The following is a 20,506-nucleotide window of genomic DNA, read 5'->3' as shown; positions in this document are numbered from 1 at the left end:
ACGGCAAGCTCGGGAATCCTCTGGCTTGCGCTCAGCATGACTAATAATAGTCCGCTGTTTCGTCCCCATACTCTAGCCTGAAACACAAGCGCGTTTGATGACGGACAAGGGCTGCCTTTTCCCCCTTGCCAGCCTGAGGCTTCTATCTAGCGGCTACGGGGCAGGTCCGACGCGTCGCGAGGCCCCTGTCTCGGCTAACCGTCCAGTCCACGCCACGCGGCGACCTGGCTGCACCCGGCTTGCTCCATTTACAGCCCAATCTGGATCCGAAATGTTTCGCGGTCATATGGAAGCTGAAGAATGGATCAACCATCAGCCGGATAAGAAACAGTATCAAAGACCCGCGGGACAGGGGAAGAAGACTAGTGGGTAGGTGGTCCATCGACCACGGCAAACTGACTGCACCCGCCTTCGTTCTTTTACAGCTCCATCTGGATTAGAAACCACCCCGGGACCACGGGTGCGTTTCGTTATCACATGGAAGTCCAGGTTACAAGCTAACTGTTTGTACAAATCCTCGACGGAACACTAACCAGTATCGATGCCCCGCGGGCCGCCATGACGCTGCCAAACCAGACACGCCCCAGGATTCGTTCGACAGTCTTCTTGCCTTGAGCCTCGCTTGTGAGCCGAGGCCCATCGGTTCGGGGCATAAAAGGGGATCCAGTGCTGGCCCAGTGGTCCTCATCCCCCATCAACAATCGCGCTTGGCCATCCAGCAGTTCCCTCTCTTTCCATCATTCGCTTCGTGAAAAATGTTGTCCATGCGCCTCGCTGTCGTTATAGTCCTCCTGGTTAGCCCTCATCCATCTTCACATTTGTCTATATACCTCACCAATCGCTTTGTCCCGAAACTTAAGCTGATCGTTATGTTTCCTTCGTAAGCTCGGGCAGGTAGTTCATCAATCGTCTGCGGCCCCGATGAACACGCTCACGAGATCCAAAGCGCCCCGCGACTCGTTAACCGACGCGATTGCGCAGAGCAGAGAGTATGACGCAGAAATCCTACCAAACCCGACGAAGAAGAAGTCCGGATGGTCGAAAATGATAGGCGTGAGTTCTTCTATGAAGTCTAGGCCACGCTAGGACGCCGACCACTGACACTCGTTGGTGACCTTGGTTATAGTTCGGCTCGAAAAATAAATCGAAAAGCAAAGACAAGCAAGTTCTAGAAGTAACACAATATCGAGAAGAGGTCGAACATCCAGCAGCTTCCTTACCTCCTTCGAATCAGGGCTCTCCCGCACGCGAAGGAGAACGCGAGCTTTCTGCAGAGGAGGCCCAAGGGTTGGAAATGGTGCTCTACGATGGTATTGCGCCCAGTGAAAACGCCAGTCCCGCCGAGCAAGTTGCGCAAGGTCGAGACCCGAATCGCCGCCAACGAGGTGCGAAAGGTAGGGGCTCTAATCGCGGTGGCCAAGTTCCGCAAGGTGGAAGCCCCGGATACAACGACTACGGTGCAGGCACTCATGACACTCCAGTCTCTAATTACCCAGCTCTTACCTACGGTGAAAGTACTCATGACAGTCCAGGCTATGCCCCACTTTATGATGCCTACGGTCAAAACAGCTATAACACTCCAAGCTATGGTACCTCATCCCCTGACTACAGCTCAATCAGAAACTGGGGCAATCCCACGAGCGGCGGTTTTCAGGAATCGTACCCCGAACATTCATACGCGAATGACCAAGGTTACCAAAATTCGCAGAACAACTACCGGGTTGTACCGCCCCAATCCAGCCCTCTACCTGCAGATATTCAGCAAAGCATGAACCTTCTTGATCTAAATGGCCACCCAAACGGTCAAGCCAATTGGGTGAAATATTATGGCCACCAGGCTGACGCGCTATGGTTTTCACGAAACCATCAAAATTAAATACGCGATCGAAAAACTCCAGCAGCAGCCGCAGTCTCTCGCAATTGGGTAGGATCATCCTCTCGACTCGAATTCACACAGTCCAGGATAGCTCTTGGACCGATCAATCAAATATTCCCGTTCTTTTCTTCCCTCCATGCACCATTTTATCCCTTGCTTTGTTCTTGCCAAATACTTTCATTTGCGGCTACGCCGATTTCGAGCTGTATAGTCCTCTCAGAGATACTATCTCGCCTGACCCCTAATCATGTTACCTGGCTTGTTCTCATCCACTCGTTCAACTTAGAAAACAGCTAGCAATGTCCATAGTCTCCAGCTTCTCCCATACATTTTGAACTTTCTTTGTGAATAGTGTTATGCTCGGCGACCGGAATCAAATTGGTCGTCATTTTTCTGTCCTTTCCGGCCGCTTGTCAAGGTAGACATGTGACCGGTGGTCTGTGTCTGCAGCCCGATCACTGCTGGGTTGGCTCTGTGGTGATCGACGCGCAGATCGCCAGGTATTTCTGAGGGCTGGAGAGGGCTGGAGGCATCACGAGTCGACAACGCCTCTTCGCGAGGGCCCCGCTGGGTCTCTGTCACACAGAGACTCTCAGACGGGAGGTCGCACTTCAAATAAGTCACTGGCCGCTGCTACCCCCAGTAACCAGGAACACGTGCCAACTGTGGTTCGGTGGTAACGTGGTTGCTGAATGGGTAGGCAATTGATCGACTTACTTCGGCGGGGGAAAATCGAGTTCCGCGGGCTTGAGCATCCCTCTCCTCTAACTTCACGAAGTCCCGCTATTGGAGGGGGGACGCGCGTCCCGCAGGAGGACTGTTCCAGGCATCAAGTACTCTTCTTGATGACCGGGACCGTTCCGGTCATTGAGAGGTGTGTTTGCTCTGATGAGCGGGACCGTTCCGGTCATCGAGAGGTGTGTTTACTCCTCTTGATGCCTGGAACGGTCCCGGTCATAGAGAGGTGTGTTTCCTTCTCTCGATGACCGGGACCGTTCCAGTCATCGAGAGGAGTAAACACACCTCTTGATGACCGGTGATTTGCACTCCCCCTGTGTGCTGGCCGGTCATCGGGGGAGTGTGCATGTATTCCGCTCCGGGACCAGCCTGTGCCAGCCATTGGCACGGCGAAGTCATGGGGTAGCATGGGGTACTTCTGCCCCTCAAACTCTGTTTTTGAAAATCCCCGGGGAGGCGCCTCACTTTTTTTTCGTATTTTTTTAGGGGGTTAATAAACGTACCCGGTTTTTCCGCGTCTGTACCCGGTTTTTGCGCACCCCCTTTTCCGCGTACGTACCCGGTTTTTTTCTACTCATTTCTACGCAACGCAAATAGGCTTAAAATTCATCTGAAATCCTGAAAAGAATTATCATGCATTCAAAATTCCAAAAAAGCAACCTTAAATGATTTAATTAACGGACTTACTTTGTGCACTGCCAAAAACTCTTCGCGCACTGCACAGTGCGCGCAGTTTCAAACACTTTGCGCACTGCGGGTGAAATACACAACTTTTTCAAGTTTTTTTTTTTGACCAATCAATAGAACACCTTTTAATTGGCCTCTCTGAATCTTTTGGGAGTTTTTTAAAGCATTCTTCCATGTTAAAAAAAACATGAAAAACTAGAACAAATGTAGGATGTGGGGGCCTTAAAAACAAGGTTCCCATTGCCCAAAAATTCCAAAATTTTTATTGAGTAATTAAAGATATGAGAAAAGCTCTTTTGAAATTTTTTAGCTAATTTGTGCAAGGATAAGGGTCTGAAAAATGAGGATATTTTAGATGCAATTTGCTATCATGTGGTGAAATTTCCTCATTTTGCATATAACCCTTATTTTTGCACAAAGTGGCTCAAAAGTATCAAAGTAGCTTTTCTTATACATTTCATTACTCAATCAATGATTTGGAATTTTTGGGCTATGGGAACCTTGATTTTTAGGCCCCTACATCCTAACTTTGTTCTGGTTTTTTATGATTTTTTTAACATGGAAGAATGCTTCAACAAACTCCCAAAAAATTCAGAGAGACAAATTAAGAGGTGTTCTATTGATTGTTCAAAAAGAATCTTGAAAAATTTGTGTATTTCACCCGCATTGCGCAAAGTGTTTGGGACTGCGCGCACTGGGCAGTGCGCAAAGAGTTTTTTGCAGTGCGCAAAGTAAGTCCGTTAATTAATTTTTTGTGTACCCCCTTTTCCCAAGTGTGTACCAAGGGAATATATTTTTTTGTTACATGTACCAACGGTGGGCCGCTACGCTATTTCAGCACTACGTGTTAGCGTAGCGACAAAAAGCGCCTGCCAATTTTGAATAGCGTTAGCGCGCTGTTAGCGCCGCTACGCTGCGCTAATTTTTAGCGGCGCTAACAGCGCGCCGCTACAGTCGCTAAGCTGCGCTACGCTGCGCTCTTTCGCGCCCTCTGTGTGTAGCGTTAGCGCAATTGCTCGCATCTGCGCCAGGGAACACTTAAACATGCCTTTAAAGCTTCCTTTGAAATTTTTGAGAGAAAAAAATAGGTACGTGGCAGGTACGTGGTGTACTTAGTAGGAAAATGACTGCTACCTGTATAACTTTTTTGTTACACATTTAAAGAGTCCAAAAATTTCAGAAATGTTTCTTTGGTGTATATCATGTGCGCCATTGAATTTATATCAATGTGGTCAAGTCCAAACATGATATATAGGGGGGGCGGGCAGCCTCAATAGGAAAAATCTGGCTAATTGAATATTTTTTTGGATAAATTTCCCAGAATTCTAAGGACTGCAGGGGGTATATAATGATGCATATTCTCTGCGCTCTGAAACTTTTGGCAATATTAGTACCTCAGAACATCAGATATAAGGGGTGCGCAGTAAGGCAATATGACTACCACACACCCCTTATATTTCATGTTCTGAGGTAGAAATATTTCCAAAAGTTTCAGAGCTCAGAGAATATGCATCATTATATAACCCCTTCAGTCCTTGGACTTCTGTGAAATTTATCAAAAACAATATTCAATTAGCCAGATTGTTCCTATTGAGCTGCCCGCCCCCCCTATATCTTGTGTTTGGACTTTACCCCATTGCTATAAATTCAATGGCGCACAGAATATACACCATAGAAGCATTTCTGAAATTTTTAGACTCTTTAAATGTGTAAAAAAAAAGGTATACAGGTAGCAGTCATTTTCCTACTAAGCACACCACGTACCCGCCACATACTTGTTTTTTTCTCTCAAAAATTTCAAAGAAAGCTTCACATGCATGTTTAAGTGTTCACTTAATCTTTTGGAACCCTGGTACATGTAACAAAAAAGATATTCCCTTAGGACACACTTGGGAAAAGGGGGTATGCAAAAAATTAATTAAATCATTTAAAGTTGCTTTTTTGGCATTTCAGATGCATGATAATTTTTTTCAGGATTTTGGATAAATTTCAAGCCTATTTTCATCGCGTAGAAATGAGTAGAAAAAAACGGGGTACGTATGTGGAAAAGGGGGTACGCAAAAACCGGGTACAAACGCGGAAAAACCGGGTACGTTTATTGACATATCATCTCAGGTGACAGCCAGCAGGGTCAAAGCCGACGATCTTTAACACCTGATGGCGTTAATGCAGTCTTGAAATCTCATTAGACATAATTATCCATCACGGTCCCCCTAGCAGTGGCTTTTGTTTGCCTGAATCCTCTTGTAATGCAATGCTCCAGATTATGTTGTGATAGAATAAATGATAATAGCATAAACTACAAGCTGTTTATTTCAGAGTGAGCCCAGAATTTTTAGATACTGCTCATGATAATGGTTGCTGCGTTTGGGCCTACCAATGGGCTTGATCAAATTGATTTCCTCTTGATAATCAATCCATCATTGACTCCTTGCTTTGTCTGCCTGCTATTGAAATCATAAACACTGGAGGGAGTATCCCAACTGTCTGTTATCATGGACATTAATACCTATAAAGGAGCACTTGAGCCTCCTGAACCTCTTGGCCCTCTGGATTCGATGATACTAACGGTAGTCGCAAGGGTTGAGATTATGGTGTTTTGTTAGGTTGTATTAACCCGTGAGCGTCCCTTGACACCATGAAAATTATGCCCCGGCAATTCTATATGCACGTGAAAATCTAAAATGCAATGTTTTTCCTGCCGGGACATGTTAGCTTGGGCCGACTAATGGCTTTGGTTAAATTGATTTTTTCTTGATAATCAATTAATTTGCGACTCCTCGCCTTTGCCGCGGCCACATGTTAAATGGGGTTTGGAGTCCTCAACACTATTACTAATGTGAAGTCGAATCAGCAGGTACCAGTATTTGCTAGCCATAGCTGTGTCCTTGCTCTCTACAAGCGGTTTTGTAACAGCCGCCAAGAGGAGGTAAATTGGCCAGGACTGATCAAGGTGGCAACTCCATGAAGGCCCATTTGGGTCTTGTTCCCCAGGCGTAACACACCTTTCTTGTTGTGCACCTTAACAACAATATCAAGGTGATTTCTTGGCCCGTCTCAGGTTAGTAATGACAATGTTAGGGCCTAGCTGGTCGGCGGTTTTTCAATGTGTTCATTGTGGGTTTCACTGATTTTACTACAAGAAGAAGCCTCTTTCAAGACAGCCCTGAGTGCATCATTACCACTTGCCCAATAGTCCCACTTTGACTACAACTAAACACCTAGTGCAACAGCCACTTCATGGTTTCGGTCTGTCGTGTTCAATGGCTCAAAAGACTTCTCCTCACCTGCTGCTGTGCACAGCAACACCAGCTTGGGCTCAACCAAGTTGAATTCATCAAAGTTTGGTCTCAAAAAACCTCTCCAAGAAAACACTTTTCAATGGTTTCTGGGTTTCTGGATACCATGGCGTTGGTATTTGCAAGCAGTGTGAGGCTGCCTGTATGTGCTATAGCAAAGTTAACAAGGCTTAGCATTGGAGATGGCAAGGCTTGCTGGCGAACGGGTGTTTTGTCTGGGCAAGTAATGGCAAGTATAAAGTGGACTGTTTGAATGCGGAGAGTTTGTCCCTTTGTTGAGTCAATCATCCAGCAATATCATGTCCTACTGCGCTTGCATAGGCATGGTTTGCTTAGGGTCATGCTTCAAGCACTACCAAAAATGACCATGTGCACTCCAAAAAGTAGTACACAAAGTGCACTCCAAGGATCTTGGAGTGCATGGTCATGCACTCCAATTAATTTGGAGTACATAAAATTCCACTCCCAAATAGAAATATCTTGGAGTGGAGAATCATGTACTCCAAAATTCTTGGAGTGCATGACCATGCACTCCTTCTTTTGGACCCCCGGTCATATGAAGATTGGAGTGCATAAGGTGCACTACTAATAATTTGGAGTACACCCCTCACACACTCCAATCCGCATTGTGCTCCCCAACACTCAAGTCCCCCTTCCACACTCACCACCGCGCAAACCATCCAAAAACCAACCACACAACCTTCCAAACCTACGACCTTCCCCAGAACACGCCATGTCAAATCATCAGCAGACAAATGGTGTGACCTTCACACCCAAGATGTGGAATCAAATGCAACAAATGTTTGCATTCTTTCAGACATCACAACAGAACGTAATGGCCCCTCAGACCCAAAAACCAACTCCAACAAACCCTCAGACCGCCCCTCAGGCACCGCTACCAACAGGATTGGCCCCTGCACAATTGCATCAGGATCTTGTTACCCCAACCCGGAACGTTCCAGCAGAAAATCCTTGAGATCCTTCACACCCACCACCCTCACCACTCATTTCCAACTTTGTTACCCCTGCATATTTTGCATCCAAACCCAAAAGTCCCAGCAAAGATCCTTGTTTGACTACTGAATCCAATCCCGAAAAGCCCAGAAAAGGTCCTCTTTTGATCACTGATCCAAGCAGCTTCAATTATTTGAGCGGTGGTAAGATTTGATGTTTGAATTGACTCATTTGTTTTCAAAACTTTCTGAATTATTGCCTCTGGTATGTAGAACCACTTGATCCCCCTCCGGAGGCTCACTTTTTATCCGTCAACAACTTGTTCAATTTCTGTCAAACATGGGCCAGACACCATGGATATGCAGTGGCTAAAGCAAACTTGGCTCCTGGAAAAAACTTATATATTCACTGTGATCAATCTGGAACGTATTGCCGAACCAAGGTGAACGATTCAGCACAAGAAACTTGCATAAGCAAGATTGAGTGCCCTTTCAAACTCTATGGTTCAATCCCGACTAGCAGAGAAATTTTGGACAAAAAATTGACCCTTCAAATCCGTGATGCAACACATAACCATGATCCTTCACCTGGAGCGTTGTTGCACACTGCTCACAGAGCACTTCTTCCTGAACAAATTGAAGAGATCCGCAAACTTTTGAAATCAAATCTCAAGCCCGCACAAATTTTACTAAAACTGAGAACGTCTGATAACGGCACATTAGCAACCAACCAAACGATTTCAGATGCCCTGCAGAGGATCCGTCGAGACGATCTGGATGGGAGGACCCCAGTCAAGGCGTTGCTCTGTATCCTTAAGGAGACAAACTGGGTCTGCAATGTCAAGGTCAATGATCAAGGGTCAATCTTGAATCTTTTTTTTGCTCACCTGGGTTCAATCCACTTGGCTCAAATCAATCACCATGTGGCCTTGATTGATGCCACTTACAAGACAATCCAATACCAAATCCCCCTCCTGCACATTATCAGTCAATCAGCAACCAATCGATTGTTTTCAATAGGCTTCTGTTATATGGTCAACAAGGACGACAGAAACTACTTGTGGGCCATGAACACGATGAAGCGTCATATCTGGCACCCAGATTGAGTACCCAAGGTCTTTATAACCAATTGTGATGCGGCTTTACAAAAGGCTTTGCACAAAGCTTTCCCCGGCTCTCAAGCCAACCTGTGCACCTGGCACCTCAACAAAAACATCACAAACAACTGCAAAAAACACTTCAATTTGGTTGTTGTGAAAGCTGACAACAAGAAATCAAAATCAAAAAAACTTGGAGAAAAAACAAGACTGCTGGGATACATTTATGTCTCTTTGGTTTCAGGTCACCAACTCAAAGACACCTACAATATACAAAGAGCAATTTGCAGAGTTGAAGAAATCCCTCTCATCTTGTCCCGCAGTGCTTGGATACCTTGAAAAGAATATCCTACCTGCGAAAGAGCTGTTTTTTGCTGCTGGGCCTGTCAACATCCTCACATTTGAAACCTCAACACATCTCGCCTCAAATCAGCACATGCTTATCTGAAGCCGTTCATCCAAAGTTCCACTGGCGATCTCCTCACAGTATTTCAATCTTTGTCCCTTGCTGTCAACAATCAAATCAATTAAGTCCACGAAGCAATAGGCTCTGACACCATCAAGACACTTGTCAAAGTCCCAAAACTTTTCATACCTATCATCGGCAGCATCTCCACGTTTGCTGTCAAGAAATGTATGGAGCAATATGATTGTCTCAAAGATCTCGACGCAACCAAACCATGCTCTCAGACACTGACAACAGGGGTGGGAATACCTTGTGCTCATAGACTTGCCAAACTTATGGAGGAAGGACGTTTCCTATTGGAAGCAGATTTCCATCCGCAGTGGAACTTGAAGTACAATCCTGAGACAACAGTAAGTGTCGTGACCATGAACCATTACTTATATTGATGATCTCATTGAACTTATGTTTTTTTCTTATGTGTGCTAGATATTGGAGGTGAGCAAGATCAATTTGGAGGAAGAAATGAGGAAGCTGTCCTTGTGCCTTGCAAGCAAAAGGCCAGAAAAGCTTGCCAGGTTATTCAAGCAATTTCATCAAATTTTTGCAGTCACTCACACTACAAATGTTTATTATTTTGCCCCCAAAAAAAATAAATGTCAACATGAAAAAAATAAAACCAAAATTTCACTGAGGGGAACAAACTGAGCATGCTAAGCCAAAAAAATAAAATGTCCCAAACTGAGCAAAAATTGTCAGACAATGTTTTGCGATGGTTTATTTTCACGGGCCTGTCGGGCCTGGAGCAGGCTTGAGCGGGCCTGCCCCAAAAGCACATTGGGTCAGTATTAAAGGAGTTTTTCCTTGCCCTGGGAGCTTCTGGGGCTTTTGATGGGCCCAAAATCTCAACATGGGCTTTTGGTGGTCTAGAAGTATTAACCTGGGCCACTGAATAGCCCATGGGCCTTTGAATTCACAGAAAGCCCACCATGAGCCCCCACATAGCTAATGGGCTCTTGGTGGCCCATGAAGATCCCTATGGGCCAACTACTTTCATCATGGGATCCCATGGGCTTTTTGCTTCCTTTCTGGGCCACAAAAAGCCCATGGGGAGCTTTTTCGACCACCAAAAGCCCATGAGGATATCTGTTGGCCCATGGAGATCTTCATGGGCCACTAAAAGCCCATGAGGGTATCTGTTGGCCCATGGAGATCTCCACGGTCTCCCAAGAGCCCATTAGCTATGTGGGGGCTCATGGTGGGCTTTCTGGGAATTCAAAGGCCCATGGGCTATTCAGTGGCCCGGGCTGATACTTCTAGACCACCAAAAGCCCATGTTGAGATTTTGGGCCCATCAAAAGCCCCAGAAGCTCCCAGGGCAAGGCAAAACTCCTTTGATACTGACCCAATGTGCTTTTGGGGCAGGCCCGTCTCAGGCCCGCTCAAGGCCCGCTCAAGCCCACTCCAGGCCCGCCAGGCCCGCAAAAAAAAACCATCCCAAAACATTGCCTGAAAATTTTTGCTCAGTTTGGGACATTTTACTTTTTAGGCTCAGCATGCTCAGTTTGTTCCCCTGAGTGAAATTTTGGTTTCATTTTTTTCATGTTGACTTTTATTTTTTTTTGGGTTTACTTCGCGCACGGAGGGAAACTCGTTGCGCACGGGAATTTCCGTTGACTCAACGTCACGTGACGTCAGGCCCCCCTCCGTGCGCGCCACCAGCTCCCCTCAAAAAACTATCCGCACACGGGGGTGCCGTGCGGTGACAGGTGGCTGGGGTGAAGCACTCCGGCCACCCGGAGGAAACAATCCCCTCGATGACCGGCACAGACCGGTCATTGAGAGACTACATCCCTCTCGATGACCGGATTAGACCGGTCATCGGGAGGTACATCCCTCTCAATGACCAGAATAGACCGGTCATTGGGAGGTTACATCCCTCCCAATGGATGACCGGAATAGACCGGTCATCAAGAGGACACATCCCCCTCGATGACCGGTCTGTGCCGGTCATCGAGGGGACACATCCCTCTTGATGACCGGTCTATGCCTGTCATCGAGAGGGATGAGTTCTCTCGATGACCGGAATGCCGGTCATTGAGAGAGATGTGTTCTCTTGATGACCAGAATGCCGGTCATCGAGAGAGATGTATCCTCTTGGTGACTGGTCTACTCCGGTCATCGGGAGGGATGTAACCCCCTGATGACCGGTCTATTCCGGTCATCGAGAGGGATGTAGCCTCTCGATGACCGGTCTATGCCGGTCATCAAGAGGGATGTAGCCTCCCGATAACCGGTCCATGCCGGTCATCAAGAGGAATGTAGCCTCCCGATGACCGGTCTATTCCGGTCATCGAGAGGATTTTGGCCTCCCGATGACTGGTCTATTCCGGTCATCAAGAGGATTTTGGCCTCCCGATGACCGGTCTATTCCGGTCATCGAGAGGATTTTGGCCTCCCAATGACCGGTGTGTACCGGTCATCGAGAGGGATTTAGCCTCCCAATGACCGGTCTGTACCGGTCATCGAGGGGGATGTGTCCTCTCGATGACCGGTCTGTGCCGGGCATCGAGAGGGATGTACCTCCCGATGACCGGGCTATTCCGGTCATCGAGAGGGATGTACCTCCCGATGACCGGTCTATTCCGGTCATCGAGGGGGATGTAGTCTCTCGATGACCGGTCTGTGCCGGTCATTGAGATGATTGTTTCCTCCGGATGGCCGGAGTGCTTCACCCCGGCCACCTGTCACCGCACGGCACCCCCGTGTGCGGATAGTTTTTTGAGGGGAGCTGGTGGCGCGCACGGAGGGGGGCCCGACGTCACGTGACGTTGAGTCAACGGAAATTCCCGTGCGCAACGAGTTTCCCTCCGTGCGCGAAGTAAACCCGTTTTTTTTTTTGGGCAAAATAACACGGGCTTACTTCTCGCACTGCAGAAAAATCTTTGCGCACTGTGGGGGTTGTTGTCTTGACATCCAGCCCCCAGTGCGCGCTTCTGCCACGGCTCTGCGCACTGCATTTCCCCCCAAAGAATTGGCTTGCATTTCTTGAGATATTTTTTGATGAATCAATAGAATGGCTTTTTATGATCCCCCACAAAAATAATCAAGTCATTTAGGGGTCTCCTTGAGCCTAGAGAAAATTGACATGAAAAAATCATATTTTAACGCAACAAGCATTTACAAAGCCACTTTCTGCGACCCAGTAGCCAGAAAAACTTCACAGTACGATAGTGCATGTGCAATTTCACAGCCTGATAATTTTCAGAATTTTCATCAGCTTTCCTGTAGCTCAAATAGGTATTGCGTTTATCATTTTGCGTATATGTATAACTTTTTTGTTACACACACCAAAGGAACAAAATTTTGAGAGCACAGAGAAATATGCTTCAAATTAATTCCCTGAAATTCCTAGCAATAGTTTGTAATTACAAAATGAGATATAAGGGGTGCGCGGCAGGCTTAGTAGGAAAATTACTGCTAACTGTATAGCTTTTTTGTTACACACCCAAACAGTCCCAAAATTTCAGAAATGTTTTCATTGTGGATATTCTCCGCGCTATAAATTTCTTGGCAATAGTGTGTCATGATAAAATGAGATATAAGGGGTGCGCGGCGGGCTTAGTAGGAAAATGGCTGCTACATGTATAGATTTTTTGTTACTTGGGGGATCATAAAAAGCCATTCTATTTATTCATCAAAAAATATCTCAAGAAATGCAAGCCAAATTTTAGGGGGAAAATGCAGTGCGCGAAGAGCCGTGGCAGAAGCGCGCACTGGGGGCTGGACGTCAGGACAACGACCCCCACAGTGCGCGAAGAGTTTTCTGCAGTGCGCGAAGTAAGTCCAAAATAATAAATGTTTGTAGTGTCATTCAGCAGTGCCCATTCAATTTCCAATTGTCAAGAAAAACCCCAAAGGCCGTCTGCAAATGAATAAGCCAACTCAGCCCAAATTGAAATCAACATCCACAAAAAGAGACCCTTCAGCTTTTGGGGTGGTTGAAGCACAGTTGAATTCACAGATTGCAGCCACAAAGCAGCTGCCAAGGCATCCGGACAACAACCAGTGCAACAGTCCAAGCGACTCAAGAAAGAGGAACCAAAAGAAGAAGAAAAAATTCAGAAGACCTACCGCATATAGGAGATATTCTCAAGATTTCTGATCAGAAAGACTTCAACAGCCAATCTTCAGAATCAGAATGGCCATCCAACCATTCTTCCAAAATTCCTTCCAATGCAGACAAGGCAATGCGAGACTGGGAAAAAAAGGAAAAATTCAGTAGCTCATCAGGTGAGTTTTTCATACTCATTTTATATACAGTTCAAATGGATAGATAGCTCATTGTTCCTTTCTGTTAGAAAAAAAATTATGTTAACAACATTCCAACCCACCTGCGCAGTTGGGTGAGTGGCCTATATGATCCACGCGGCGATGGGCACTGTGGCTTTTGATGTGTTGCAAAAGCACTGGGCTACGACTACAACAACAACAACAACGGGATTTTCAGGGTCAGGGAGGATATGATTAACAAAATCAAAAAGAATTGGCCGACTTCCGTTCAACTTCAGGGAAGTGAACAAGAAATCAATAAGATTGTTGATGGCCTCACGGTGGACAAATCAAAAAATTTCTGTGGTCAAAAAAACTAGCGCATGGTCAAATTCTCGCAAATGCGTTGTCAGGCTCGGTGATGCCAGGAGTATGAATACTCCTCTAGCTACGCCGGCGACAGAGCACGGTGCGGTAGCGCGCGCAGCAAATGCGCGGCAGAAGTGCGAAGTAGCTCAGAAAAAACTACTTCTAATGAAACCAAAAAAGGGGTTAACGGAGGGGCCAGGGGCGCCTGGGGTGGTTTAGTGCCCTCCGCAGTTCTTACAGGGCCTGCGCACGATATGCGCAGGGGTATTTGTAGCCTGTGACGTCTGGGGCCCTTATCAAGGGGGTATTTGCGCGATGGAACACTCCCAGGAGATATAAGGGGATAAAAATCCCAATAGAAAGGAAAAAAACGCAGACTTACTTGTAAAAGGAAGTCTGCGACAAAAAAACACGATCGATCCAATAAAAACCGAAGTCAAGGCGATGTCAGGCTGGCGAACTGGTCGGTGAGACGAGTGGCGAGACTGGCGAGGCGTCGAACTGGTTATAAAAGGTATCTGAGGGGCCTTCCTTCGCCCAAAGGCCCTCAATTATATATTCGAGCTACAACCGGTAGGGTTGTAGCTCTCATTGCAAATACTTCCTCGGTTTCTCGGCTGGAGGAAGGTGTGCTTCTGACAAGAGTGACGGGAGTGAAGGGGAAATCTACCAGTCTCTTCGCTCCCGTTCATCTTTATTTGTCATGTGATCTTTTTGCTATTCCTCGGCTCGAGGAATAGCGTGGTTTTGTGTTTAATCATTGGCCGGGGGAGGAGGAGTAGTATGGTTCTGTTTCTCTCCTCCCCGGCCGAAGTATTTCTATTTCTCATGGAGACTACTCTTGGTTTAGTAGTCTCTTGAGATTGTATGGCAACCCGTTCTCTTGGCTTGAGAACAGGTTTTGAACTATTGTTCTTTCTCCTGCCGATTCTGCGGCCGAAGCTATTATCCCTACTCGTCTAAGGGATCTTGTTATTATGTATGTAATTATTTGTTGTTTTTATTCTGTGCGCGGCGCTCCGCGCCGCAGCTAAGTCTTTCCCAAGAAAGAAGTTTTACTTGTACGCGGCACTCTGCGCCGCTATTAGTACATACAATTTTTGTAATGTTACAATAGTTAGCCGGGATCTAACTTATTATAGTAGCCCGGATGACATGCGTACACTTGACCCATAGTTTTTATTTCATCTGATTCCTCTAATAGTTATCTCCCAATCTTATCCTGTCCCAAAGACTCTGCCTGGGATCCGGTTTACCTTCTTTCTGTATGAGGCGATCACTGGGTTTTACCTCAGGTGGATGCAAGAAATGGGGTCAAACCCATCCCCCCACCCATTCTGGCTAGTAGATTGACTTTTCAAGATGCCAATGGCTGGCTTGGGTCTATACAGAACGGCCTAACTTTATACCAAGCCCTTGTTTCAAAACGTTTCTGATTTTTTTCTTTTTCAACTTGTGAATTGCTCTGCACTCCAAATAGTGCATTATTGTAGTACTGTGTGTGCACTCCCAATTGTTTGGAGTGAAATTCAAGCACTCCATTTTTTTGGAGTGTTTCAAAATGCACTCCAATATTGGTTATGGTGTTGCAAGCGCATCTGGGCACATACCCAACTCCCGCTTGGCCAAGTGCCTCCGGAGGTTGGGTATGTGCCCAGCAGGCTTGATTGGGCAGCTTGCGCGGGGGGCAGAGCTTGGCACACAGCCAAGTCCCGCTTGGCCAAGATCCAGCTCTGGGCCAATGGCAACACGCCGGTCATCAGCCCTTGTCTCTGCCTCAAAAGGCAAGGAAAACGTGCCCTTCAGGAGGGGAAACGTTCTCCCTTCTCGACATCGCACATCGGACATCAACAAGGGAGCTTTGCCTTCTCAATGGTCGGTCTGTAGGCTGGTCATTGGGGAGGAAAGACTCCCTTCGCGGTGGGCGATACTTGTATCAATCATCAAGAAGGGAGTCTTCCCTTTATGATGACCGGTTTGTAGACTGACCATTGAGGAGGGAAACTTCTCTCCTTGGTGGCCGGCACAGTTTTTGGTGTGCGTGGCACCCTCGCTTGAAATGCGCAGCGGGACTTTGTACCAAACCCCGCCCACTTTGCAATATGCCAAGCGGGGGTTGGGAGTGTGCCAGGTGGGCTTGAGGATTGGCCAAGCGGGCTTTAGCGTTGGCCACGCGCCCTTGGCCTTTTTTTGGCCAAACTTTGGTGAGTGCCCAGACAGGCTTGCAACGCCATATGTCAAAAATACAAAAGTAGTGACTTTTTGTGAACTCCAAGAATCCTTGGAGTGCATGGTCATCCACTCTAAAAATTTTGGAGTGGATGATTCTCCACTCCAATATATTTCAAGTTTGGAGTGCATGGTCATCCACTCCAAAATTCTTGGAGTGGATGACCATGCACTCCAAAAATTTTGGAGTGGATGATTCTCAACTCCAATATATTTCAAGTTTGGAGTGCATGGTTCTTCACTCCAAAATTCTTGGAGTGGATGACCATGCACTCCAAGAATTCTTGGAGTGCACTACATTTTTGGAATGCATGTGGTCATTTTTGGTAGTGCGTGAAGCATGACCCTGTCAGCCCTTGGCTAGTCCAGACAGCGCCAAGGCTGACACCGCACGCACCACAGAAGAACTGTACGCGTATAATGCCTCTCCAAGCACAGAACGCGCAGAAGAGAACAAGCGCGCGCACGTGCGCAACTGAGTAGAGTGCCATCGAGTGTCATACCCGGCTGGGTAACACTCACGGGTTGTCAAGCTCAAGTGAGCGCAATCCACGCGTGGATTTAGTTGTCAAGGTTTGAGTGAGTACAATCCACGCGAATGACTTACGCGTGGATTTAGTTCAACAAGAACGTCGTGGAGACACGACACCTAAGTGCGGTGTGGTGACTTTTTTCGTGGCGCCCATGGCGCAGTGGATCCCTCAACTTTTCAGCCATCAAGACATCAGCTCATGGGCGTCAAGGTCAATTAGCGCGCGTCGCGCGCGGTGGAATCCGCAAGACGTTTCAGGATTAGGCCTTGGTTTTCTTTTGTGTTTGCTTGGTTGCTTTTCATTTTCTTTTCCTGTCTTATGTTCTTCCATTTCTAAAAAGCGCGCGTTGGAAAGGTTTTTGTTATGCGGAGGGTTGGTTTTTCTCCTGTTGCTGTTGTTTCTTGCTTCTTACTCTTCCGTGGTTGTTGCTGTTGTTGCGCGCTTGTGCGCGCGGGTGTATGATGACTTGTCCGCAGCATGTCACAGTTCCCGGAGTCTGAGTTCAGCTCGAACTCAGAAGATGGGGCGGCATGGGAATTCGTCTGAACCAAAATTTTCCTTGTCAGATCATCTCATCAACTCGAATCTAAAGTTTATTGATCCTTTGTTCACCAATATACTCGCGGAGCTTCTGAGTTTCCCCTCTCAGCCCCGCGCCGATCCTCTTCAAGATTCTTTTCCTCTAAGATCACGGTTCCCGGTCCAGTTCGCCGGCTCTTTTCCCAGATTCCCAACAAATAAACTACCGCCAACGGGAATCTACCTCCCGTCGTCTCAAAACAAAATCCCCTTCCATTTCCGCTATCGTCGATTCCCCAGACTCACACATCACCCGGATCACCGTGAAGGCAGCGCACCAGCGCAACATTCCCTTCTAGTAACTGCCGACGGCCCAGCACCGGTTGGAGTTCCACATTTGGTCCCCCGAGCCGGGATCGAACCAGCGACCTCAAGATTTACAGTCTCGTCTCTACAGGATTTCGAGACGCTTGGCTGTCAACATTTCTGCTCTTCCACTGAGCAACTATTCTTATCTTTTTTTTTGCTCTGGTTTTCTTTTCTGTTTCTTTTTTTTTAGTGTTCAGCGGCGGAGGCGCAAGGGAGCAAAAGTAAGTCCTCCCAATTGTGCACCTCCAGGGTTCTACTACGCATCGTCGAAGCATTACATTTGCCACGTGCTGTGAGCCACTTCGGACCCGATCGTCTTTTCTTTCAGATTCTCCTTCTCTTTCCCGCTGCGCAGCGAGATGGCCGACCCAATAGCCGGACAGCCTGTTAACCGAAGAGTGAAGATTAAGCCTCAAGATCGATCGCTGAAGTTTACCGGCACGAGGATTGAGGCTTTCCTTCGTGAATATGAATTAGCCGCCGACTTGGATGGCGCCTCTCAGGAGGACATGGTTCTCCAAGTGACCTCGTTTCTTGGCAGCGAAGATCTCAAGGACGCCGTGTGGGATATGGGCGGGTACACAAGCAAGTCGTGGCCTGCGCTGAAAGAGCAGATGATCGAACGTTGGGGACAGGTTGATGTAGTCCGATACACAGTCGCTGATTTGCAAGCCCTCAAGGATTCGTGGATCGCTAAGGGCGGGATCTCAACGCTGGAAGGCTATCGGCTCTTCAAGTCGACATTCGATGTCATTTTATCGTATCTGATCCGCTACAAGCACCTTTCATCTGAAGATCTGTCAGTGGACTATTTCTTTTTTGCGTTCTCACTCGGATTTCAGCAACGCATCAAGTCGTATCTCATCAAAGAGAAGAAGATGCTGAAGACTCTAGACGGACGATACCTCCTCCCGGCCCTTAAGGAACTTCGTGCGGCCGCTACTTCTGAGATGGAGGAGGAGGTAGCGTTTACCTCGGAGCAAATCAAGCCACAAGCGCCTCTCCCGTCGAAATCCGAATTTAAAGAGTCCAACGAGATCATGAAAAAGATGGAGGCCGACCGGCGCCCTAAGGATGCCCCTGTTCAGTCGCAGGCGCCGGCCACAGTGGACGATCTATCCCGCATGCTTCAGTCTTTCGAGCAGCGGCTGAAGAAGGAGCTGGCAGTTTCTTCTCCCGCCGCTGCTGCGCCATCAGGATCGCGTGGACCTCTCGTCTGCTACTATTGTCACCGCGAAGGTCACGGGACGGCGCGTTGTTTCGAGCTCAAGAAGGATAAGGAGGAGAAGCTGGTGGAGCAAAAAGGTACCAACTTCTTCCTCCCAAACGGTGCTTTAATTCCGTTCGATGCTTCACGCCCGATTCGCCATGTGGTGGCATCCTTTCAACCCCAGTCTAGTTCTGCGACTACAGAGTACCGAGCCACGTGTGGCTCCTTGGATCCCTGGTATCTCCCTGCCGTGTCATCTCAATCTTTTTCGGGTGCTTATCAATCCGACCCGGCACGCAAGAAGCACGAGGTGCCTAAACCTTACAAGGCCCCGACAGTTCCAGCTTCTGCCGCTAGGAAGACCCCGAAGAAGGTGCCCCTCCCTAATTCTGGATCAGAAGCTGAGGATATGGACGAAGAGCCCGAGCTCTTCGAACGTTCCCCGGCGAGCCAGCCTCCGCAGCCAGTGCAGGCTGAACCTGCTCCTTCGCCGGCCGCCACTAAATCGGACGGGGGCCCCTCAAGAGTGAGATTCGAGAGAGGGATCGCCAAGGATCATCCCAAGGCTGTGGAAGGTATGCTCCAGAGGATTTCCGATCTTCCGTTGACGGTCACGGTTGCAGAGCTATGCGCCGTCGCGCCGGCTATTGCGGATGGGATGAAGCGTTGGGTTTCGAAGCGCCGCGTGGAAGTCAACTCGGAGGATCTGAAGGTCCACTCCGGAACGCTTCTGGAAGAGTCCCTGCCTCAAGAGGAAGAGAACCGGCTGTACTCCTGTCCGCTGGGGTATTTACCCTGCCTGCTCGGAGAAGAAGAGGGCAATGCGGCCCCCTTAGTAGATTCAGGATCCCAGCTGAATTTGATCTCGGATGCGAAGGCATCAAAGCTTAACCTAAGCCCCCGCGTCAACTTCAACTCTGCGGTGTACGGGATTGGCAATCAGGCGTGCGAGTTGGTCGGTGTCGCCGAAGACGTTCCCATTAGGATTGGGAAGTTGATAGTGGGCACTTGCCACTTTTGGATCACGCGCGTGGACGGGCCCATCATCTTGGGAAGGCCCTTTCTCATGGATTTTGATGTTACACTCGACTTCTCTGGTCAGACGGGCGAGAAGATCCTCCTACCGGACGCCAATGGTCGAAGAATCGAGTTGACTCTTTGCTCTGTGGATTCTGGGCGTTGGGAGCGCGATTTTCCGGGCGGCGGTCGCAAGGCGATACTGACGCGTAAAGGGAAAGCTCGCGACGATCCAGTGGAAGGCCGGCATTTTTTGTAGAGCAGGTTGGCTCAGGAAGCGGCAGACTTAATTTAGAGTCTCGCAGTCTCGCCGCGGAGTCAACTTTTAATCCAGAGTCTCATGGGCGCTATTCTTCTTTTCCTTCTGTTACTCGTCAAAACAATAAAGCCAAAAAACAATTCAAAATCCTGCAAAAGTCTAAAAACAGTTCTCCTATCTCCAAATCAGTTTCATCAAGTTTTTCCGGCCCCTCATCAAGATTCTCTGATTCCTCAAGCCTTCCTTTGGCTATTTCCTCAAGTCTCTATTCTCTGGGCAGTTCCTTGGGCGATGGTTCGCGGTTATCAGCATGCGAGGAGGATAATGGTGTTACATGGAGGCCGGGAGGAGTCAAAGTAAGTTCCTCCCGATTATGCACCTCCGGGCTTGATGCCATCTCGTTGTCAAAAACTCTACCGCGCGCCACTGTCGTGAGCCTCGAAAAACCCCCGTTCTGCCCTTCAGTTTCAGACGGCCCGTCATCCCATCAAACACGGCTCTCTTCTCAAGTTGCGCATCAAGACGCGCTGGCGGCTTCGTTTCAGGAATTTCATATAAATGGCGTCGAACCGCCCCAGGATTCTGGCGCAGGCTCTTCGCCTCACAATTCCGCTGCGGTTCACCTTCGTCTCCGCAATGAGATTAAACTACCTACTAAATCACGTCTCCGCGAAGA

General features: G+C 47.9%; 3 protein-coding genes across 3 annotated transcripts; 2 read left to right on the top strand and 1 right to left on the bottom strand.

The window, feature by feature from the left end:
- Positions 1-97: 97 nt before the first annotated feature.
- On the top strand, positions 98-1,876 carry PtA15_4A714 (uncharacterized protein; the record flags this gene model as incomplete). Its single annotated transcript, XM_053168626.1, has 5 exons — positions 98-365; positions 426-460; positions 537-624; positions 899-1,053; positions 1,127-1,876. The coding sequence occupies 5 exons, from the start codon at positions 98-100 to the stop codon at positions 1,874-1,876; spliced, it is 1,296 nt and encodes a 431-aa protein (XP_053019816.1).
- Positions 1,877-2,230: 354 nt separating this feature from the next.
- PtA15_4A713 (uncharacterized protein) lies at positions 2,231-2,631 on the bottom strand (the record flags this gene model as incomplete). The annotated part of the gene is made up of 2 exons (XM_053168625.1): positions 2,231-2,399; positions 2,594-2,631. 2 exons carry the CDS (start codon positions 2,629-2,631, stop codon positions 2,231-2,233), a joined length of 207 nt encoding a protein of 68 aa, XP_053019815.1.
- A 4,702-nt stretch (positions 2,632-7,333) lies between these two features.
- On the top strand, positions 7,334-7,576 carry PtA15_4A712 (uncharacterized protein; the record flags this gene model as incomplete). Its single annotated transcript, XM_053168624.1, has 1 exon — positions 7,334-7,576. The coding sequence occupies one exon, from the start codon at positions 7,334-7,336 to the stop codon at positions 7,574-7,576; it is 243 nt and encodes an 80-aa protein (XP_053019814.1).
- Between the last annotated feature and the right edge of the window lie 12,930 nt (positions 7,577-20,506).

The sequence above is a fragment of the Puccinia triticina genome, chromosome 4A (assembly GCF_026914185.1).
Source record: "Puccinia triticina chromosome 4A, complete sequence".
Taxonomy (NCBI): domain Eukaryota; kingdom Fungi; phylum Basidiomycota; class Pucciniomycetes; order Pucciniales; family Pucciniaceae; genus Puccinia; species Puccinia triticina.
The sequence above is the reverse complement of the archived record's forward strand: the minus strand, read 5'-3'. Positions and strand labels throughout refer to the sequence as shown.